The 23,909-nt window shown below is 33.8% G+C and overlaps 4 protein-coding genes and 1 non-coding gene across 7 annotated transcripts in view; 3 read left to right on the top strand and 2 right to left on the bottom strand.

Annotated features, from left to right (window-relative positions):
• Positions 1–5,566, bottom strand: part of LOC117120970 (neuronal calcium sensor 1-like) — a 23,062-nt gene extending 17,496 nt beyond the window's left edge. The window contains exons 1-3 of the mRNA XM_033266072.1: positions 5,349–5,566; positions 2,864–2,888; positions 200–248 (exon numbers count right to left, since the gene is read on the bottom strand). Of these exons, the coding sequence (XP_033121963.1) occupies positions 200–248; positions 2,864–2,888; positions 5,349–5,412 (138 nt within the window). The 5' untranslated portion in view covers positions 5,413–5,566. The remainder of the gene's footprint in view (positions 1–199; positions 249–2,863; positions 2,889–5,348) is intronic.
• An 822-nt stretch (positions 5,567–6,388) lies between these two features.
• Positions 6,389–9,099, top strand: LOC117120948 (protein FAM166B-like). Its single transcript, XM_033266044.1, has 6 exons — positions 6,389–6,450; positions 6,565–6,797; positions 7,064–7,188; positions 7,458–7,587; positions 8,654–8,875; positions 8,996–9,099. Exons 1-6 carry the CDS (start codon positions 6,389–6,391, stop codon positions 9,097–9,099), a joined length of 876 nt encoding a protein of 291 aa, XP_033121935.1.
• Positions 9,100–9,697: 598 nt separating this feature from the next.
• Positions 9,698–13,900, top strand: LOC117120967 (UPF0428 protein CXorf56 homolog). The gene is made up of 7 exons (XM_033266070.1): positions 9,698–9,895; positions 11,126–11,240; positions 11,335–11,376; positions 11,701–11,836; positions 12,317–12,406; positions 12,909–12,998; positions 13,170–13,900. Exons 1-7 carry the CDS (start codon positions 9,775–9,777, stop codon positions 13,233–13,235), a joined length of 660 nt encoding a protein of 219 aa, XP_033121961.1. The 5' UTR covers positions 9,698–9,774; the 3' UTR covers positions 13,236–13,900.
• On the top strand, positions 10,493–10,644 carry LOC117120973. The gene has a single exon (XR_004447452.1). It is a non-coding gene; the product is annotated as a U8 small nucleolar RNA (small nucleolar RNA).
• A 1,133-nt stretch (positions 13,901–15,033) lies between the features above and the next one.
• The window catches only part of LOC117120966 (rap guanine nucleotide exchange factor 1-like), a 49,800-nt gene continuing 40,924 nt past the window's right edge, over positions 15,034–23,909 (bottom strand). For all 3 annotated transcript variants that reach the window (XM_033266067.1, XM_033266068.1, XM_033266069.1), the window contains 7 exons: positions 22,928–23,012; positions 22,546–22,640; positions 21,513–21,591; positions 21,103–21,204; positions 20,474–20,571; positions 19,388–19,519; positions 15,034–18,848 (listed from right to left, as the gene is read on the bottom strand). In XM_033266067.1, coding sequence (XP_033121958.1) covers positions 18,722–18,848; positions 19,388–19,519; positions 20,474–20,571; positions 21,103–21,204; positions 21,513–21,591; positions 22,546–22,640; positions 22,928–23,012 — 718 coding nt within the window. In that variant the 3' untranslated portion in view covers positions 15,034–18,721. The remainder of the gene's footprint in view (positions 18,849–19,387; positions 19,520–20,473; positions 20,572–21,102; positions 21,205–21,512; positions 21,592–22,545; positions 22,641–22,927; positions 23,013–23,909) is intronic.

The following is a 23,909-nucleotide window of genomic DNA, read 5'->3' as shown; positions in this document are numbered from 1 at the left end:
TCATGCACAGGGGAATCCCCGTGGTTCATGCACAGGGGAATCCCCGGGTATAATCCCCCACCCCACCCCCCCAAAAATCGGGCCAATTTTGAGGAAATATGGCAATCATTAAGGAATCTGAAATTGATTAACTTATAACAGAAATGAAGAAATTATTCCCAATGAAAATTATCAAAAACATATGAAAAATGCTACATACCTCTCTCCTTAGCGCTCCACTAGGGCAATCCTTCATAAAGTCTTTGTGCCTATAATAAAATAATTGAAACATACTGTATCATAACAACAATGGTTCATTTATTGAAATAGTCCAGGATTTTCCACTCCGACAATCTGAAAGTGGACCGATTACTGAAGTGGTCGGACAATAGTATACTGTCACTGAGTACCCAAAATTACATTCCTTAAGCGCTGTTCAGACTATACTGTAGTTTTTTGGTTGAACTAAAACCTACAAATCGTGTGTGAATAGGTTGTGTGACATTACCCTTGGTGCAACCCAAACCATGTACAGTAGTATTAGTTTAACCACAGATCCTATATACAAACAGATAGGCAACCCAGTACAGTATCTTCCTCTGTCATAGGCGCGTAGCTAATTGATTTTCCAGGAGTGTAAAATTTAGCCAGCAGGCATTTTAAGGACACAACCTTCATACACTCAGCTTGTCAGTAGGCTTGAGTGGGTAGGCCTAGCTATTTACACAGATCCTGTCAATTTTAACATTCATATAAATTATTTATAAATTATTTATCTTTATTATTTATCATGTACAGTACATTATTTATCTATTCTAGACAATAGGCCGCTACCGGTTTCATAGTGCTGACTAGATCTAAGGCCCAAGACTACAGCAACTGGTATTAGGCTAGCCCAGGCCTGCGGAGCTAGCAACTACTATGCACAAAATTCTTGCACAAGAATGGGAATCACGATTGCCGATATTGAACATTACAGCACAGATCCTATACAGTTACACTTACAGTTTTTACTAATATAGAAATGTTAACTTGTTATTGAATGAGGTAATACCGTAATCCCACGATGATGATAAAGCACATGAAAATGTAGGCCTACAGTATTTATTCACAGCACGGCAACACATTTCATCAGTGCACTGTACCGTACCACACTGATTAATTGGTAGGCCTGAGCTGACGATATTATTCAAAATAATAACTACATATTTTGATTTTGAGTTCAACCCGTAATATATAAAAGAAATACAGTATTGCATAAATATAAAGAAATAATCAATTGCTCCGAGTCGTCAAAATAAAGTGGTGTAAGTATTATATATTGTATAATACTTAATAGGCCTAATCATAGGCCTACAACCTATAGGATCTGTGGCCTAATTTTTACAGTTATTTACTTTTATTTATTTAATTAAATAGAATTTCATTTACTGCCCTTTCCAAACTTAAAAATAAAAAATAATACAGTAGCATCATAGACAATTAATTATGCCTATTTACCTAATCAGTCACATTAATATTACATTTAATTTTATTCTCCGAACGTCGATTACACATGGTTCTGCAGAGTAGTAGCACTGGGAACACTGATCACCCAGATCTACACACACCCAATATCCCCTGTAAAACTTCTAAATGCATAAATTATGGTGTATTTGTTTGCGTGTTAATTGCCGTAAATCACAGTGAAATTTGTATAGAAAATGTTCTACATACAGTTTATTAACTCAGTATTATATTAAACAGAATTTTAGCTGATTCTACGATACGCATTTGAAATTATCACACAAAAAAAAATCATCTTAACTTAGATTTTCGAGTTATTACGGCATTGGAATGTAGTTCACTTCTGATGAGTAAGCTTGGAAATACACTCAAAAATTTGGTTAAAATTCTCATGATTTTAATCGACCTGCCTTGAAATTGATACCACTTACAGTAATGTCTTCAACATCTACCGACATTACAAAGAAGCAACAGTGTAAAAAAGGAGGAAATTAAGCCAACAATAGATAGGGTTGTAGATTTTCCCCCGATGTTTTACAATCCTTGACGATATGTGGTGCTCTTTAAAAGCTTCGAAAACTGCCTGCAGCAAATTACAAGCATAGGCCAAGGAAATTATCCAATTAGCGAGGTATGTAGTGTTGTAGGTATAGGATCGTAGGGGCTGGTAGAGATCGTTTCCTATCCCTTTGTATATACTGTAGGATCTGTGGTTTAACCAAGTAAACGTTGCACAACAAAAAAATAACCAAGCTATTAATATTACTGTACTGTATTTACCCTGTGTCAAAAGTAATCCTATGGAACACACCTTGAGCCTCATAGGCCATGGGGTCATACAGCACTGTAATGATCAGATTTTTTTATTATTTCCTAAGCCTCATTAATGTGGTTTGGCATAGAGATCTGTATCTCCATGGGTTAGGCCACGAAATATCCGGAAATGATCAGTTGTCTACTCACCGAGCATCATAAAAGAAATTTGGTTAGGGTGGTGAGGGTTCATTCTATAATGACCATAAAAAGACTTACGTTGCCTGCATAGAGCATCAAGGGTCCCAAATGACCAGCTATTCACTCCTCAAGACTCATAGACAAGAGTCCGTCCAATATTATCATAAGAGAGGCATGGTATTAAATTACCGGTAATAGTTGTTTCTTTGAGCACTAAAGTTTCAAAATGTTAGTTCATTATGCATTAAAGAAATGTAAATACATTGCCTATATTAATCCAAAATGTTTTAACATCTCACCATACGGCAACAAAACTTTCACCAACATTCAAGAATGTTGTAAAAACCATTTGCATCATAAAATCTAAAGTACATAGCACACAATAAGTAAATATTTAATACAGTGGGATACACTTTGTACTCACCATTGTTGTATTTCTCTTTTATCAACTGGGAAATAAAAAGATATACTTAACATTAAACGTGAAAAAACTGTAATTCTATATTTGTCATAGTATAGTAAGACCTCAATTTACCATAAAAAAAAGCGAAAAATCAACTATAAAAATCCTCAAGCATTATGTTTGTAGCCTAGATGATACTTACTCTACTTTAATTTTCTTTGTATATTAAACAACTTCCTTGTTGTAATGATTCTTTTTTTTTAGGACGACTTGTACAGTTTTACGGTAATAAAGACGTGTTTTGTATGGATCACATTTTACAAGCTATAACCAAGAGCAATTTTAACTATTATTTGGAGGGGCGCGGTGGTTAAAATGTTTGCTTTTCAATCCCAGGGTCCTGGGTTCATACCCCGTCACTGCAGAATATTTTCTCATGACTAAAAAACAACACCACTCCCAAGATTCATCAAAGAAACTTAGTTTATAGAGCATCATTCCATCCTGTAAGTGGTGAGTGTACTTGCTGTTGGATGTGAACGGGAAAAAAAAAATTGTTACCACTAGCCATTCTTAGCACTAAGCATTTTATCAGGACAGATACACAGAGTTAACAGTAAAAAAGTAATACAGTAACTACTGTACAAGGCAAAATATCTGAGTTGCCAAACAGCACAATACGTCAATAGACCTTCCAAAATGTCAAACTTAATAACCAGAACATCTTAATAGCCAGAAATATGCGAATATCCAAAAAACTCACAAGTTTACGTATGTTTATACTGGCATTTTGCTGGGACCTTATCAACTAGGTTGTTCCGACGAGACTATAGGCTTTGCAGCGAGCCGTCCGGCTGTCTTTTGGACGGCCAACAATTATTTGGGATGGACACTTTTACTGTGACAGCTTGGTCTAATCAACTCGGCGTAGCCTAATTGGGCCTGGTCTACCTTTAGCAAATTCTTTATATTCTTCAAATCTATCGATTGTTACATTAAACTAAATCTAAATTATATATGCGTTTAATAAAAGCAACCTTTATTGATTGAATGTACATTGTTTTCATACTAATATTCGGTGAGGATTCCCAAAAATGTAAGGCTTAACCACTGCCTAATCTGTGAAAAGTTCACTTACAACACGCGTCATGTTAAAAACATTTATACCCCGCTGGAAAATGGGCAGTTCTGAGTCGCCCACAATGCCTGCACGTGGCTCTGCAAATGCAATACTGTACAGCAGTGGTGGCGCCAGCGGGAGGTAGGGCCAGGGCCCCCCATCAGGGAGAGCTGCCCCCACCCCCCTGTCGGGGAGGAAAAAGCACAATTCGTCGGGGAGAAAAAAATATTATATGTATTTTTTACATATTAGTACTCTAAAATCGATTAAGCCTTTGAAACCCCTAAATTGTCGCAATTTTCGGGGGCTTCTTTCGGAACCTTTTAATCTAAGCTCGACCACGCCCACTTTGCTTTCGTCTGGGAAATCTGACACCTTATCAGGGAACTGCCCCCACCCCCCGTCGGGGACCTCGGCACCCCCACCGGGCAAATCCTGGCGCCACCAATGCAATACAGTACTTAAGATTCGCTTCCCGACATAATATTGTTGTGTTCATAACTCTCTGGTTATAGTCAACAAAATACAGTAGGTTTAGGCCTATCTCTTGATTCGAAGGACCTAGAGTAGAATTTACACTAGACTAAGTAAGGCCAGAGATGAAGACGCATAGCCTAGAAAAATTATGTGAGTACTAGGCCCACCATAGCTGTGCGCAATCTATGTCTATTACTGAAATATCTATTCCTTTGAAGACAAAATTCCAACATTTCACAGTACTACACTTATTTCATAAATCTAATCTTTTATTTAAGAATTAATAAACATAAAACAATTATCGATAATAAAAACGTGTCTCAAACCAAGTCGACTTTATTTATAGTAACCTTCGTTGTTAACAAGTGATACTATAGTATAGTGCTGTATAATAATAAACTTTACTACCATATAATTATAGTTACTAGTATAGTTTCATGTTTAAAAAATGGTAATACTGCTTAGCTACCATGCCATGTTGTAGATACGCAGTCGCACATTCCGCGACCGAAATGCATAACAAAAATAAAATACCATAAAATAAACCAACAATTATAGTACATGTACGTCCTGTACCTTATTTTCAGCTTTATTGAAAATAAATACAATTTAAACATTCATCATAACATTGGTTAACGAGATGTTTTGGGTACGGGTTGACCAAAATAACGTGTGTACGGATTAACCAAACATGGGTACGGTCCCGGGTCGACTAAAATTTGAGTACGGGTTAGCCAAAGTGGGTACGGGGTTGGCATGGGTACGGGTTGGTTTGTGTACGGGTTAGCCAACACTCCTAGATTCGGAATTAGTAAAGCCCAGCCTCTCTGGGCCTAGGCTTTACTAAATGCTAGGCTAGCCTAGGCCTAGGCCTATCCATTTTGTTGTCATTCACAGTGCTGTACTTACAATATGTACTATCTTGGATTTCCTTGATATCGCTTGCACTCAGCTTGCTAGGAGATTTCCCCATCTTCGATTACTTTCACCTATATTTGCAAATCAGCATAATGACCAAAGTTAAGAACAAAAGGAGGAAGAAGCACTGAAGAAGTTGATTACAACGGAAGTAAAGTTGGCTTTTGTTTTGCCTCTGGTGATCTAGTCTCGTCGAAGTGCCTAATGTTTGTAAGAGATTGCCTGAATATTCTTCTTTTCTACCCAATTTTCATTATTTCCAATGTGGGGGTCTGTAGAGGGCAGTCTCTTTAAAAACAGTATTCTTTCGTGTTCTTTTAGCTGCTGGGGATTCTACAGCATGGTTCTCCCATAGGGGGCCGATCAGCATAACTTTTACAGATACAATTTGATTTTTTGACCAAATCAGAATGATTGTAATATTGCACGTGTATATATTATCACAAAAAGATTAGAATATAAAAAATGATTAGTATAAACTTGTGTGCCTACTGGAAGTTAAATCGGCCTTTGCCTAAGAAATTGGGCCGATTCATTTTCAGAAGCAACAACTGGTGGTGGTCGTGGTGGTACAATAAATTACAACGGTCCTACTTCAAATAGAAGAATTCTTATATTTTAAATTAAAGGCCTACACCTGGTGAAACCTCATCGGTCGAGGCAAAAGTTTTTATAATATCAAATTAAATATTGATCCCAAAAAAATTGCTACCGATTCATCTACATGATGTAATTTACTGTACTGACTAATTACGGACGGCTACTCAAACAACTTTAAGCAGAAACACGAATTTGATCCATGTGTTATTAATGCATTACGTGTTACCAAAGATACTAGAAACATTAGTATCTTTGGTGTTACCATGGTTACCATGGTTGTACCTATGGCAATGAACGCGTGCGAGGTTCCTGCGCGCAACTGTTGTCCCGTTGCCGGGTATCACGAGAAACGTGAGCCGTATCCACTACTCACTGCTGCCAATTTCTGTCATTGACACATCTTCCAGCATCCATCCTCAAACAACTTCAAGATGCCAGCACCGAAGAACGGCAAGAGTATTTTGATGACACCCGACCCGTACCATATCCCAGGGTAAGTTTCAAAACAAATTTTAGTCGATAAAATGTTAATAATAGTTCATTCAAATTAAGTTCTAAACAAAGCTACTCTGTTGAACCTAGCTTTTAATTAATTTTGTATGCTTAGGTACCGTGGGTTTTGTCCACAATTCAAGTTCCAATTCGGTAAAACATTTGGATGTACAACTTCGAAGCTTTTAACGAGCGACAACATCGCACCATCAGGTAGGGCCATTCTCTCGGATATAAACCCCGGTGTGTTTGGCAAGGAAGAGGACGCAAAGAGGGGATTGTTGCAAGAGAGAAATGCTAGATGGGGAGATCAGAAACTCGGAAAAATAATGGTTCCTGGCTATACTGGTAAGAATGATGACTCTTAGGTTTATGATAGTGACATGATTTTCACTGGAAAAAAGATTGTTGTGTTTTTTTTTTTCGTTTACATTCCCAACCTTTAAAAAAAAAAATAATAATAATAGCTAGCATGCAAAAACATCTAAATTGACTATGCTTCATCTTGTCAATTTATGTGTTTTGTAATAAACAATTTGGAAAAAGAAAAGATAATGAACAATGTCAATGAATAATTAGACCACCTCACCATTGTCCGTTATTGTCATATTTAGGATATATCCCAAAAGGCGAGCATTACTATGGCTCGAGATATGCCAAGACGTGTTTGAACGCAATTGCGGACTTTGAAAAGGACCAGATTGCCTATAGAAACAAAGTAGCGCAAATTAAAAAGAAGGTAAGCGATTATTTTACATACCGTCAATTTGGTAAGACTACTAGGCGTATTACTATTAGTTTTCTTACATTCTATATTTTAACAACTCAGTTTTACTCTATAAACTGTTTTATGTACATATTTATATTTGTTCAATAAAAGATACCGTGCTGAAATATAATGTATAACATTCCCAAAATTAAAAGAGTAATGAACAGTTTCAACAAATATTACGGTACGATGCCCGATAAAGAATTTCAAATTCATGTGCAGATTTTGCTTCTGAATAGGATATAGATGTTGACCCTATGAAACATCTTCGACCAATGAAAGTTCCATACGTGTCGCCAAATGAGAAGCAGCACTCCACATCCCCATATTATATGAAAAACAATGACCCTGGCAAATGTTTTGTCTCAGGTGAGTAGTGCCATCCTACGTGCGCGGGTCTGCGTACGTCGTGAGCAAAACAATCCAAATCGTTCGCTCACTATCATCCACCACTGATCTCTACTCTAATCTCTAATAGCTGGATAGCTCATCGGCCAATCCCTGTACATAAAAAGTAAGACCACCGCGACGCCATGTTTTGAGGCCTCAGTGACGTCATAAACCGTCCAGTCTAAAAGTTTTGTTTTGTTTTTTTTTTCATTCTCGGGAGCTGGTTGTAGTAGAGATCAGTGTCATCCACCCATAATATAACGACGCTTATCTTTTTCATGGGAGGTAGGCCTATGTGATATGACAGTGAACATTTGATACATTTATAGAATTATTCGGCGCTTGATATTGTTCCAAAATAAATTTAATGCGTGTATTGTGGGGTAGTTTTATTAATATCAGTTACAATTCAGAAGATTATTTTCCAGCGTAAACAATACAGATTTCTTTTTAATCGACACAATACTGTATCATATCCATTCACGTACTACTTGAGTTCTGCATTGTGATTGGTTGTTGCCTCATCCTACACACGTACCCACAGCTTAGGCTACTTTGGTAAAGTAAAGAAGGAGGGTGGGGTGGGAGGGGGTGCTTCTTTTCAAAATGAATGCTGTAAATTTTGTGAATTTGTACTATAAAACAATAAATGACATCAATTTGTATCATGGAGTGTATTTAACTGGCATTAAATCACCTAAATTACTGTATAAACTAAGCTTTGTTTTTTATTTATTATATTTTTTGAAATCCATGTACAGTGTATCTGTACTATCTCGAGCAGTAGCCTATGCTATCTTGAAAAGAAGCCCATGGGCTTCTTTATGAGGCTAATTTTGCAAACTAAAGAGAGGGCTTTAATTGGAGATGGGCTTCTTCTCGAGATTAAGCCCACTGGGCTTCAATTCGAGGTTTTACGGTATAACATGAATAAAAGTCTCAAGCAATCAATAAAGTATTATGTAATAACCATGGAGGAATACGTTTAGAGTAAACTTAAGTTTAGACTAAATTTATTTTCCATCGTAACACATCGTCTTCATAGGTTACACTGGATTTGTACCGAAGGCCCGAAATTTAATAGGCATGGGATATCCGATTATAACTCACGAAGCATTGAATTCATTTACTGGCGATCTTGAGAAAACTAGGACACGAATGGACCACCCTGTCAAGTTGACCAGACTGTCACCAGTCCGAAAGGAATTTCGACGAATTTATACGCTCGACACCGGTCTAGTCCCACACTATACTGGACATATACCAGGTAGGCCAAAGTATTGAAGATGATGTCACCTATCATGCGCAATCTCACTAATTTATATGCATTATCTACGATTGTACCTAACGTAAAAAAAGATATGCATATTTCTTTTCATCTTTGCAGGCCAGAAGTTTCGATACGGAACTACTTTTGGACACAGCACAAGAAATGCAAAACGAATATCACTCCCCGCTGGAAGTGAAATAATACCACAATTATCAACATAACATATTATCCATAAATATAAATGATGATGTCATCTATATCCAACTGTTTTAGGCAATGAATTAATTACAATAAAAGATATCTCACTGTGTTTTGATTCGATAATGTACAAGTAAAATAGGTTTTGTTATTGTTGAATTCCCTGTATAATATTATGATTAAATAAAGTAGACTGCATGCGCAATATAAATGATGTACAGTACTTATGTTTCATTGAATGACGTATAAAAACCAACTAAAAAATAATGAAGCTGTCAGGTAGGTAGAGATGTTAGCGAGATATTAAAGTGCCTTGCTTGATAAAAGTGTGCCGTCAAATCAAGAATAACTAATTATGAATATTCAACATTACTCATGAATATTTATATTAACCTGTTGCACTTCATTCGACTGGTTCATTTCGTTGAGTACGAATTTAATCTAAGTTGTATTAACGCAAAATGTTGTTTATAAACTTACCAATGGGCCATGTTTTTTTTTTTTGGTCACGTGGATAACTTAACGCTGATTAAACGCACTCTGGTTTACGTTAATTTTCGTTGTCAACGAAGTCTATTTAACGAACCAGTCAAATGAAAATAATACTCAACGAAAATTCGTACTCAACGAAATGAACCAGTCGAATAAGCCCATACACGTCTTATCTTAAATTAAACGTTCTCGAAGTAAATTTTGAAATGCCGAAGGTAGTGACACGAAGTATTGTTGTGTCTGACACAAAAGATCGTGAAGAATATAAGCAAGAGAAGCCATTGTTAACGTATTATTGTATGTGTGGGCAAATGGTTCTAATTTTAGGTGAGTTTGTTTGTGACCATTTGCTAGGCCCTAGTGGCTTTGGTTGGTGTACAGTGTATTCGGTACGGTAAGCCCATGTAAAACTGTTATTTGGCCTTTTTATCCAACTACGCTACGTAATGTGGGCTTAGGCCTAGCCTAGTACAGTCGATGGTTGTAATAAAATTCTATAGTAGATTTATAGAGACATCATTTACATGACTATAAGACTTATTAATTAGTATAAATAATGTTATATGGGATGTGATTTTAGTGTAAAATCGCTAAACTATAAAAAACAAACAAAAAACTAGCGACATTGTCTTCATGATGACCAGAGCGTTTATTTTGATCGGCCCTCTAGAGCCAGATAAAATATGAATATTCATTGTATACATGTTGTACACTTCCCATCACAAATATCTACTCTGTTCATCTTTTCTGTGCATTATTTTTTTATATACATAAATAAGCCTTATAATATTATTTATTTAATATTGTTACTTTCGCGATATTAAGAATTACTGAAAAGAAAAGGGAAATTATTATATGACACCAGTTGTAGCAGACAAATTTTGAAGTATAGATGCTGTGTCTCTGCAATAGTAGAGTTTATCCTCATCAGTTGGGGTAATCCTGATCTGTTGCTTCTTTTTGAAGCTAACAGTTATGGATTATGACAAAGTGATGAAAGTGGGCTTGATGATTCAGGTGAATTATGTCATCCTGGGTCTGGAGGTTCTCGACCTTCCTCCAAATCCACTTCTGATTCTGGTGAGGATGATATTTTAAAAGTAGTTTTTGTGGGATTAAACAGTGTTTAGAACACACATTTAATCATCATTTAAAATTTATGAAGAAAAAATAAGATACAACATTTTAATATGGGATCAGTGGTTTTGTCAGTGCAGAAAACGGAGTCCGTTTGAACACATTTTGCAACGATAGCAACGGAGTAGTATCACATGGTATTGTGACGCAACACTGTAGTACTCTATAATCACTAATTTTTGTGCAATAATGTCCTTTAAATATTAAAATATAAATTTTAAACAAAATTATAAAATATTTTACTAAATCAATAACAATCAATATTAATCATAAAGATGTAAAGTTAGTAAAAACTGCATAATGAATATTCTCAGTTTTTCTTATGTGGCTCTTACAAGAGGGAATACTTAAATGAAATCTCTTACATCAGAATTTTGGCAATCAATCTTTAATACTACTGTACTGACATATTTTTTTCAGATTGTACATTGGACAAGTTACCACTGAGAAAACGTGATGGTGCTCGTGTTATAGATGCCAGTAAGCACGTACACAAGATGACTTGCGAACGTGATGAAACGGTTCACTTAAAAAGGTATTAGTGTATAACAGGAGTATTGCTTATACAAAATGTAATGTGACAACAATAATTTGCCAAGATATAAATGTCTATTTGTTTCTTATTGCAGACCAGGTGGAGTGGAAAGGCAATACAGACAAAAATGCAAAAGGTACTATTTTTTTTTTCAAACTCTTTAATGTTAAATCCTTCTACTGTAGCACAACAAAGCTTAGGAAGCTGAGGTAATGGGGATCTATTCTGCCATACCCTTTATGAGTGATAGTAAATAAATGAAATTCAGAAATGGTGGCTTAGCCCATCCTAAGAATCTTTCGGTACATTACAGTATTGTGTTTGCCAGCCATTCGGACACTCAGTGACAGTTAACTACTACTGTGCTATTATTTTTTTTAAATGTGGTATTTCAACTATTTTATGTTCATGTATATATTAATGTGCAAACGTTTGATTGTTATTTGTTACCTACTGCTAGATGTGGCTTAAGGTTGTTCTATCATCACAAGGAGAAGGATACAAGTATATTATTTGTAGTAGAAGGTGCTGTGTATACAAGTGGCGAGGGTCCGGCTCTGAAACCAATACCAGTTAAAGTTAAACCCGATAAAAAGGTAAATTGCTTATCATTTCCAAGCACCCCATACCAATTGGTTTGGACAAAGATTATAATGATGGTAAGATCATCATCACAAAAAATACTCTAGTTTTTTCCTGATGAAGAGTGGCAAAAAAGCCTGAACAAAACAATACAAATTTATGAATGGTAAATAACGTTAAAATGAATGAATGGAACAAGGTTGCACTCTGGTCCAGCTGTTGCACTGTCAGAGTTGCCTCCATTTGACATCAGCATGTAAATGTTGGGTCATACGAGTCTGTATGTCCCGTGTCGTGGTGTATCTGGGTTGCACGTCATCCACCGATTTCCCGTCTCACCCCTCCCCTAAGTATGTCACTGCCTGCATCTCTGTACACTCTTGAAATTACTAAGAAATTGGTCTAAATTTATTTATAATATAGTACTGTACTTCTAAGATACATAATATAGTATCATTTTAATTGACTTTATTATTATTCCAAATGTTTTTTAGGTTATGGTCACAAAGAGAACGAAAGAGATGGGCAAGTATAGTTCTGTTACTGTGTCAACAATTGATGAAGAAGAAGATGAGATAGAAGCGGTGAGTGAACAGATAAAGTACAAGTCGGAGCTTGTGTGGCATGTGATAAAATTAAGCATCAAGAAAAATTTACTTTTAATTTAAAAATCATTTAAAAATCATTAATTTCAATATTTAAAGAAGATATATTCAAATTTGGAATAACGATATTTTAGAAGAGTACTGATACGGTTTAAGACACATTAGCAGTGATACGACAGATGGTATAATGGGGTTAAATTGCTTGATGACCGAGTTATATTTGGAATTATGAAATAAATTGTTTGTTTTATTACCACACACACACAAAATATAAATTAATCAACAATAATTATTACAATTGAAATTACATTTTATATAAACAAACAAAAAAAAAGAAGTGTGCAGTAGGTCAAAATAAGTTTTTAATACAAACTTTAAGACATGACCACCAATAATAAATAATAATAATATAATAAATAAATAATATTAAATAATAGGAATAATAATTCAACCTAGGAAAATATATTTCTTTATACTACAGAGAGAAATTGCAGATTCTTATGCTCAGAATGCCAGGGTAATTGAAAAGCAGCTGGAGAGGAAGGGATTGACAAAGCGAAAAATGGAAGAGGTGAGACTTTCATGTTTCTTCATTCAGTAGTTTTCAAATGATATCCAAAATGTCACAGCAGTGATGTTATTGTATATTCCCAACAAGGCCAATATCTGCTTCCTTTGAATCACCTTTCACTTAATGGTATATTATTTAAATAACCGTTATTGATGTTTTATGTCTTTTCAGGCTGCAAGAGAAATTGCTAAAAAGGCAAAACCAAAGGGGACACTGATCGACAACATGCATAAATGAGGGCGCTACATATAGGTTAATGTTAAGCAATTATATTTTCGGGAAGAATGAAAGTGTATTAATTTGCCTGTGACAAATATCTTTTTTAACCTCATAATATGTGCATAATGATGTAAAGTTTTAGGAAGAGCATGCTATGTATGTTCTGAAAGAGTAGAAGATGGTAATGAATCATGGTGCATGTTGCAGCACAGGAAAGAAGATTCAGGATGTTTTTATTTTTATAATACATATACTGTACAACAATATGATATCATTTATAGATATTCAGCTGTTTTCTATTTTAAAAAAAAGTTGTTTCCATTCTTTTCTGTAACGATTTCCTAATGTGAAGCTCTGGTTTTGATTTTGTTTTTGAGTTAATATTGAGTGTCACTGGAAGGGTGGTTTAATAGATTTTTAACAATTTAGTATGTGTGTTGTCAAAAATAAATTTGATTCCAAAATTTGCCAAAGCATTGAGATCTTGTCAGATTGAATACTGTACCTCAGTAGCCTCCTATTGGATAATACAGTAATAGAATGCAGACTCGAAATTGTTTTTGAGAATCAGTAAGTACAAGAATACCATTTCCTATAAATAGTTTATTATTTTTAACATGGGTGTAACATAACGTTGTGGAAGGTTGTACAAAGTTTTGAAATCAATAAAATTACACATAAAATTCTTATACAGTATGTTTTATTCGTTGTCGAATATTGATTTATTTTCTTAAATCAAATTCTGTATTTGAGATTATCATTTAGATTGTTGACTGTACATCTCAAAATAGTTAAATTTGTCACTGTTATCTATACATCTTTGTATCAATGACATTTCCATTACAAAATAAACAACCAGGTTTTCTCTAAAAAAAAATCCGAATCAAAAAAATCATTCAATATAGAGAAATATAAAAGGAAATTTAATTATTTAAAAATTAAAACTAAATGTTGATAAATAGGGGTTTTCCTATATCATTTTCGTATACACAGCATTCTAAAATATGTACAATATTAATGTGTCAGCTATATGCCAACTATACAAATACTTATCAATATCTACCTATAAAAGAATATACCAAGCTTAATTTCTTAATTAAGCAAATTACTTAATTAGAGAGTAAAAGAAAACCAAACTTAGATGTCAACATCTAATATATTCTCAGCAATACAAATACACTAACTAGAGCGGTTTAGTTTCTGGTTGACTGATTTGGATAACTTTCTAGAAATGGTAAGCATTCAGGAATCTTAACATTAGATACATAGCAATAACAACAATAAAACAGGAATTTCTACCGCGCCTTAATATATATTGCTTTCGAGGAAATTTGCTATGCACAATGGGGCAATGAAAACACTTCACAAATATTAAGTACAGTACTTTTCAGTCCATTTTAGTCAACAGTACATAAACAACTTTATTACTATATATAGCAAACTTGGGTTTATTTTTTCAAAGAGAAAATGGTAAATTCTGAGATGAATTGGGTAATATGAAATTGTAAATATTTCCAATCACATTTGTATAGATGTAAGTGGCTGTCATCTTTATAGATAATATAGTTATATCTATCATATTTCTTGAAATTAATACTGTATTTGAAATCACAGTTTTGCAAAGGAAATTGATTAAATGCAAGACTCTTTTCACCTTCTAAATTACATTTTTCTTATTCAATTACTGTACTTCATATTTAATTACTTCAAAAATTAATATTAATCATGGACAGGCCATTTGTATTTCCTTCGAACTATAATTTGATTTTGGACCATGACATTCTCTGAGAAAAACTGCTTTTTAACAGCTACCCCCACAGCTACCACTAACTACAGAAATTTCTCTTAAAATAAAAAAAAGTTGCAAAAGCCACCATTGCATTGCTAAGACATGGTTTGCATAGTTTAAAAAATGTTATCAAACATAAGCATAACTACTAATCGGATAAATACACTCCAGCCCTCAAATATTCAGCCCCATCCTAAATTGATGACAAATACTGCATAACCAGGCTGAACAATGTTATGTTCAGGGGGCTCAACCCCAACAAAATTTGGTTTTTGAAGTGGAATGGTTAAATCATTGGAGTGTTTATTTCTTGTCTTATGTTGTGACAAAAAACAAAAACATAATTGTTTTTCACAACAAAACTTGAAATTTGTAAATTAGATAACCATGGTTGGAGCAAATACAAATTATTCAAAATTATACTGTAATACAAATTTTCTTTTAAAAGTATAAAATCAGCAATAAAGTAATGAACAACGTAACTACATATAAGGCCAAAATTAATCATTTTTCTTGTCTATATTTCATAAAGAAAAAAATTAGGCCTGATTTCTTTTTTCCTTGAGAGCCATCATACATATGCAGAAAATATGTGTGTGCGGTCTGCCTATCATTTTTGGCTAGAAAACCCCTTGTAATAACGACCCAAAGGCAGATTGTTAGTTAAAAGTGATATTAAAACTGACTGTAAATCTCTATCATGAAGGTTTGGGTTCAGCCCTCAGTGAAATAAAAAAAATCACTTTCACCCATTTTTATTTCCACCCGTGGTCTAGATATTTGCTAGGCCTTGTCACATACACACACACACATGTACATTGCTTATGAGGTGGTCACAAGCACGTGATGTGAGAGGGGTTTTGCCCTAATTACTACTGGATGCATCTGTGGCTTGAATGCAACAGGAGACATTTTACCAAGAACTATTCAAATATAAACCTATAGTTGTATAGATATTTTTAAAATCAATACTAGATTGCCTAAGCCCGATGCAGCTTAGACTAATGCCCCCAACAATTGATTTATGATGAGCAAACATTCACAATAAATACTCACTTTACGCAAATCACAACATCAAACATTATTAAGAACAGTTTAGTTCAAAGAGGGAGTGATTGAAAACGTTAACGCAACGTATACATCACTGTTTTATATATAAAATGCATAATATAAGTGTAAGAGTAGTACACATTTAAGTTACTGATACAAAATGTAATTTATTATTATTCTTTAAACTGATTTACTTTGTACTTAGGTTCTAACTACTAACTAATAACAGCTCCCAATTCCTATCCCAGAGAAAATGTTAAGTTCAAGTTTTTTTAAACGGTGGGTACCTGATACCATAAGTTTAAATGCTACAAGTTTATGGAACGCTCCACCAGGGAGCTGAGTATGTGTTTCATTAAGAATTATGTTTCAATGACCTGGGTAAAAATGTTAAGCATCTAGAGGTCTTGGGCTAATATGTGCTATATGAAGCAACCATTTAATAATGTCTTAACTCTCCATATCCTATTTTTGATGAATAAAATAACCACTTTTTTTCACTGCCCAGTTTGTATGTGTCTTTTTTTAATCAAAAAGCAAATCATCAGCAGGTATCACTAAAAACCTGTAAACCTGTATCCGCAAATGCTGTGAACCTATCAATCAACACATCATTCGACCATGAACACATTATTCTAGTGTCTCAACAAATTTCCAGTAATTAATTAATTGTTTTTGTCATTATTATGTTTTCAGCACCAAATTTACACACGGAAGAGGTGCAGCAGCAAGCAATATACAGTAGTGATATGAATAAATTATGACATCACACTTGACCTATATATCCAAAACTATGAAGGGCCAGAGAATTAAGTTACAGGTTTGGACTGTCAGCTATTGATCTCCCTGCATTTTTAAAACAATTCAACATGTAAATTAAGTATTTCTCATGATCCCTAAAATAAATTATTGGTATCTTATTCTTTGATTGGTTTGTAATTATTCTTGTCTACATAATAAGATTGCTTTGTTATGATTTCTGTCATTAATCGGTATGTATCAATTCGCACTGGCATTCAACTTGTACTTATTTGCATTTTTCATGTCATATGACATGTATCTATTAATTAATGAATCAATCATTGATTAATTAACAAATTAATGAATCTATCATTAACACATTATTGATTGTGGTTACCTAACTACTACCCTGTTAAGTAGATGTACAAAAAAACACATCAAATTTAGTTTACCAAGTAACTAGAAAAAACATTGTTTATCTGAATTCATTGCTAATACAAACACAGTTTGTCGGGAATGAACTAGCAAAAAACCATTGAAGGTAAGATCTAAATCTTAATGGATGTTCCCCATAGCCATGCCCTTGGATACTGTTGCTATGCTCCCACCAAACAGAAGCCATAGCATACGTAATAGTAAACTTGTATGTTTGTGGGGCATTATGTATTACTGGCCCTGCCCCTTGAATAACAAGCGGATTACTCAGTTGTTCGATTCACACTCCAGATAGCCATTATATTTGTTGAAATCCCATAAACACCCAATTAAAATTTCCATCCCACTGTAACGAAAGTGCTGTGTATATTACATTTATTTTAAAACTTGTCAGGTGATTACAACAACTTATATTGCTCTCTCCAAAACGTTTACAAATGCTGAACTTTTGCCAGCAATGATATAATCCAGGCACCTGCCCATCCAGGTAACACTATCCTGTATACATTATGTCCAGGTACTGATAAATTATCTTGAATGGAAAGCAATCCAAAAGTGATGATTTAATTTCTGTTGTATACCTGTACAAAGTTATTCTAAGCTTTTCTGGCAAGTTACACAATATAAGTTCGTAAAAAAAATACACAGATTATACGATTAGTGTATTGCAAATAGTAATATTTCAGTTATATTTGTATCACACTTTGTCAGTATGCCTAATGTATTGGCTATAAATAATTATCCCTTTCAATGTATATACTGCATATTATGCACAATTTTTGGGAGCGATGGCAAATTGCTCATTATTGTCCAATTAGTTATCATACTCATTTTGATCTGAGAGGCAACATCATTTGATTATTACAAGACTACCAGCCAGCCTTATAATGAATAATTTGACCCACAGTGAATACAGTTGAGTTAATACACCAAGCACAGAAGGGGTATTTTAATCAATAAGATGACCAAAAGAGGTAGTAAATTGGATTCGACGACCATCCTGATCTACAGGTGGTGGTTCATTTGCTTCCAATTTCATTGGCATATTGCAATAAATTTTATGACAGCTAGCACAGGTGGACGGTGTTTACTGTTTCCTAGTAAAGGTGTATTTTTTACACCTAGTACAGGTGGCGGTGTCTTGGTGTGTTTTGTGACACAAGGGTGTTGGTTGACACCTTTTGCAGATGGGGGTGTGTATGGTTCCACTTTCACCACCATGATGCAGTACATCTTGTGACATCTTGAACAAGAACAGAATGTTGGGCAACACAATCTTTAGGTGGAGCGTGCATGTCGACTCCTGGTACTGGTGAAGGTGTACTTTTTGAAAGCTGATACTGGTGGATGGAGTCTCCAGACACGTGCCACGACCAGCTACAGGTGGTGTGGTTGTCAAAACCTTCTACAGGAGGCATTGTGATTGCCAACACCTAGCTCTTTTATATCCTGTATATGACTTCCACATTCTATTGCTTTGTTAACACTTTTATTTCTGTCCTCCTTGTGGTTTGATAGCCTTTGAGAGTTGCCACATAGCTTCCTCGTCTAGATAGTCATTGAATCCATTAAAGAATGACAGTACATTTTCCTTCTTTACAAGATTGTCATATTGGCTGTAAGGACAACAACAGTTTGTCATTTTACTAAAAGTACAATACTAGTCAGCATTTAAAAGTGCATACAACGTAAAAAAGACCAGTTGCTGCCAGAGTAACAATGATGATGCGATTACTGGTGATATTTGCAGTGACAATCACATAAGTGATGATAGCAATGATAGTTATGATGATATTGATGATGATCAATGATGGTAATGATGATAATGTTAATGATGCTGACAATCAAGATAATTTGGATGATCATAACCATGATCATAATGTTGAAGATGATGGTAATGAGCCTGATGATGATTTTAATGTTGATGAATTGTTTTTACATGTGGATGTACATGTTTGAAAGTGAAATGAAATAAGTGGCTTATTCCAGGTAAACATACAAAAATAGACAATCTAAATGTACTTAAAAATTCATATACAGTATTTTAGTTAGTTTCAAGATTGATGCAAAACTCTACTGAATATAATTTGAGTTTCATTTTCAAAATCGATAAATCGATTGATTGACTGATTGATTGACTGACTGGTCTACTTACTACTGTTTAAATCTTCGCATACTATCCAGTATTGTAAAATGCTGCCAACATTTTGTGAAGTTTATCTTTCCATCTTCCAGTAAGTCTGGATTACCAATATGAATGAATGTAATGTCTTGAAGAATCAACCCACTAAGGAAGTGATAATAATAAAACATTAAATAACATCAAGTAAACAGGTATATTTTAAAGATATCTCTTTTTATAGTTAGTTAGTTCTTTATTTATTTGTTTCACACTCTCAGATTAAAACAGAGACCAGCCAATTCTGGCTTATGAGTGAAATACAGGACATTTTTAAAACACATGCAAAAAACATGATTAAAAATGTTTTAAAAACAAAACATACAAACATTTCTTAAAATATATAAAATCACTTTATTGCATAAAAACAATACAGGAAACAAATAAAGAGCCCAGAACAGTGTCCCAAAACTGGGAGCACGCAAGGCTAAATGAGTTGACATACAAAAACATTAAGACACAAAATATACCAATATATAAAAGTATAAAAATAGAGGCCGGCCTATCATCAAATTAAGGGAGACTGCATTCAATTAAATTGTCAGTTCAAAAAAACACAAAAGACTGCCGTAAGGAGAGGATTTAGTAGGCAAATTTAGCTACCCTATAACAGATGACAAACCAACTTGTCATATGATCATTTATTCTGATGGCAGACTTAACATTATTATATAAACTTTTAATACAACTGTAGAAATTCCCATGAATACCAATACTTTGTAGTTTATACCAAAGGCAATCTCGATTTACACGATCGAATGCTTTCTTGGCATCAATAAAGCATGCTTATAAACTAAAACAATACTATGAATATTTATGGTTTATCTGTATACAGTATTTAAGTAAATTATTATAGTTATAATTTTAAAATATTTTTCATGACAATTAACAGCCACAAAGAATTATGCTGTTTGTATATACTTTGCCTAGATACTCAACTAGTTGGTAATTGATCTAAAGAATTCTGTAGTCTGTAATCAGGTTTTTTTAGTGCATCAATGGAATTTTCTTTTTTTACCATAAGCAGTTCATTTTGTCTTAGATAAGAGAAACAAAACTTACAGGTAAGGAATACAGGGCGGTTCAGCTTCTGCTAAAGCTGCTCTGTAAGCACGAAATGATGAAGTACTGTCAATCAAAATACAATACTCCTTAAGATCCTGTAAAAAAAGAAAGCATAAAAGAATGAAATACTGACACTGTCATACAAATACAGAACTTTTTAACATTCTAAAAAATAATAAAATTGAGGGCAGAAAATAAAACATGAATGAGGAGTATATTAAAAAAACGAAGACGGAAGAACACACAATAGAAGCAGATTGAGGCAATGGAACTCATATGTGTCAGATGAGATTTGTAATTGATGGCTTATACTCTGAACTTGAGTAGATACACAATAGAAAAAGATAATTACATAACCAACAGTAGGAAATCTTAACTACTTACTAAGACAACATTAGCAACATTTTGAAAAAGCTTGTACTGTATTACATACAGTGATTCTAAACATTGTGCTTATTTAGCCGGTAGTACGTCTATTAGTTTACAAAGTATTTAAGTGATGGTTAGTGAAAGCGCACTCCAACCCTAACCTTAATTAAGGATAGGGTAAGTCGAGTTTTAGATGGTAAAATAAGCACTTTGAATTCTGTACATCTGATAGCAATTATAAACACATAATATCTCACCTCAACATATGACTTGGGCCAGTCTAACCGCCTAACTGGTGCCGAGTCCAGGGCTGATAGTATAGCCAAATACGAATTGAAGTTATTTAGTTTCCTTAAATACTATGAAGATAAAAATAAAAGAAAAGTGAGTAAATAAAACAACAGTAATCAGTAATCTTCCTAATTATTCAAACCAGGGAACTGATATGCTGTTATGTGGTTGATTGGCAAATGTGGATACTTTCATCATTATTACACTAGATCATAACATCTTTTTGAGAGGTAGAATATTTTAAATGGAGACTAAAAAATGCCCTACTAATACTAAAATAAATTTTCTGATATACTTGCCAACCCCATTCCAACATCCACTCACACGTCCCCAAATAAAAACCCCCAAACATAATGATGTTTAAACATCAACTAACCTTCATTATTTTGATAAACTTTTGTAGTAACTTCTCCCTATCACTAGCTTTCGACTCTTGTAAGATAAGTGAACGTACCCTGTAAGAACCAAAAAAAAAAACACATCATTATATTTGTCAAATCCAAGACATTTGCTGGTAATGGACGTTTCCAAAGTGTCAATCAAACTTAACAACTGACCAATCAGAACAGTGCCATAAATACACGCGTGTCCAACAATCACACGTGCTGTCTCACAACTGCATGTGTTTACCTACATTAATACGCTATTGTTTTGTGAGACCTTAGAGCAACAATATCAAACCATGGAGGTACTATTGAGAAGGAGATCACTTGAAAAAGCTACGCACACACAGTGCTATGCAAATGAACCAAGATCAAAGCTGCCGCAGCGCGTGAAGAACGTTTGCGCGATGCCTTTGAAGTCCGATGTGTTCCCCACCATCAAATTTTCAACAGGCATAGTTTACCAAAAAACTGAACATGGCAAAATGGAGAACACCTTCTTTTCTCGATGCGCACTAAATACAGTCAATCACTATGGCTGCGCAATCATTTCCATTTTGAAGCTGATACATTTATCTCTCATAAAATATCAAACATATTAATATTTTCCACCAAAAAAAGTTTCAAATTTAATGGAACATTTACATGACCTTTAAAAGTATAGTATATTTCAACTTAAATTTTCATAAATTGGCCAAAATTCGCTTATTCTAATTTTGACAGATATTAATTAATAAATGATTGAGGATTATAATAAACTAAGTCATTTTAGGGTTAACGAGGGTTAACTATTTGAAAAATCAATCCAAAATCTGCGTATTTTTCAGTTTTACGCTGACTTAGCTTTATAGTCGACCCAATCAATCTTTAGACAGAATTATAATGAACACAGAAGTAATTTTAACATAAATATTTTACGGAATCAAATTTATTATTATTATTACTTAGCTATTAAAACTTAGCTATTAAAACCTTAAAAAAATATTTTTATTATTGCTACTACTGTGAATTACTAGCAATACCCACCAGTACGAGACCTTGTTGAAGTGTTCTGTGAATATCGTCAAATTTGGGCTCAACTTCTCCGACTGCTCCCGCGCCCAAAGTAGCACCTCAGGAATCTACAAAAAAAAATCAATAGATTGACTATGAACTATTCTGTGCTTTTTATTTTTACAAATTGAGTTTGTACAACAAAGAGCTTATAGACAATCTGAATAAATCGCTTTATTTCTGGACAAAGAGTATGCCAAATTATTTAGTTAACAGTCTGGTGGTTCAGACTGCTTTTCTCTGGACAAAGTTTCTATTAACTTGTTTATTTGACACCCTGGATATTTCACTGGTAGTAAGATAGCACACATACAGCTCATCACACACTTTGTAGATTTTATAATTGTTAATTCACCTCAATCTTTAAGAACAGCTCTGAGTCTAGAATTGTCATCTGCTGCGCTAGTTCTGAGGTACTGAATTCAAATAGTGAAGCACACCTATAAATACAAAAACAAACTTTTCAGTAACAATAAATAATACAAATAGTAATAATACCAATTACTCTTATGGTTTCACATTTGTATAGTGTATAGTAAATAGTATAGTAGTATATAAATATTATAAACAAATATACAATAATAATAAAATAATTAACAATAATATTATTAAACAATAACCAATAAAGATAAACAATAAGTAAATTAATAACAATATATAACATCATAGTATACAAAAATATTTACAATATAATAAAATTAAACAATAACAAAAAATGCACAAAAATATTACTTTTAGCCATAATTAATAACAATAATAATTAATAATTCAACCACATAACTATTACATCAAAGGCAACTACATTTTTTTTAAAAACTCAGTTCAATAAAGTATCATATTGTAAAAAAAGAACAGACAACCATTACTCCAGAACAATAATGTATTGTGAAACACACAACTGATACTGTTTTGATTGAATGTGAAGTCAATATCTGAATTACCTACATTGTATATACAAGTAAGCTAACAGCTTTCAAATGTATAAGAAAGTATTTTAAATAACAGAGACAAATATTAACTTTCTAACAATAGAGCAGTATGTGACATCATGGTATCATACGGCAACCTTTTGTTAATGTGCAACTACTAATGTGGACGTTACAGCCAAGTTACTCTGTATCCAAGCCATAGGTTCTATAGCTTTTGAAACTAAAATCGTCAGCCACCTTACAAGGGTTGACCTAGATTGATTGATGAAACTAAATTAAATCACCACAGCCCTTTAAATATAATAAAATAATATATATATATATATATATAGATCAGTTGCCTGACGATCGCAATAGCGTGAAACTCCGAGTAGCAACATTCTGTTCCAGCGACCTCCAGTTCTATAT

This window comes from Anneissia japonica, unplaced genomic scaffold, assembly GCF_011630105.1.
Source record: "Anneissia japonica isolate Jap-2015-1 unplaced genomic scaffold, ASM1163010v1 scaffold1239_len605302_cov174, whole genome shotgun sequence".
Lineage (NCBI taxonomy): Eukaryota > Metazoa > Echinodermata > Crinoidea > Comatulida > Comatulidae > Anneissia > Anneissia japonica.
Note: the sequence above shows the minus strand (reverse complement) of the source record. Positions and strands in the feature narration are given on the sequence as shown.

What these genes read in the sequence shown, in the direction of transcription:
- LOC117120948 (XM_033266044.1), top strand. Translation starts at nt 6,389, where the DNA reads ATGCCAGCACCGAAGAACGGCAAGAGTATTTTGATGACACCCGACCCG. An exon ending in GACCCGTACCATATCCCAGG is followed by an intron (nt 6,451 to 6,564) that starts GTAAGTTTCAAA and finishes TTGTATGCTTAG; the next exon opens with GTACCGTGGGTTTTGTCCAC. An exon ending in CTATACTGGACATATACCAG is followed by an intron (nt 8,876 to 8,995) that starts GTAGGCCAAAGT and finishes TCATCTTTGCAG; the next exon opens with GCCAGAAGTTTCGATACGGA.
- LOC117120967 (XM_033266070.1), top strand. Translation starts at nt 9,775, where the DNA reads ATGCCGAAGGTAGTGACACGAAGTATTGTTGTGTCTGACACAAAAGAT. An exon ending in GCAAATGGTTCTAATTTTAG is followed by an intron (nt 9,896 to 11,125) that starts GTGAGTTTGTTT and finishes TATTTTTTTCAG; the next exon opens with ATTGTACATTGGACAAGTTA. An exon ending in AAGAAGATGAGATAGAAGCG is followed by an intron (nt 12,407 to 12,908) that starts GTGAGTGAACAG and finishes TTTATACTACAG; the next exon opens with AGAGAAATTGCAGATTCTTA.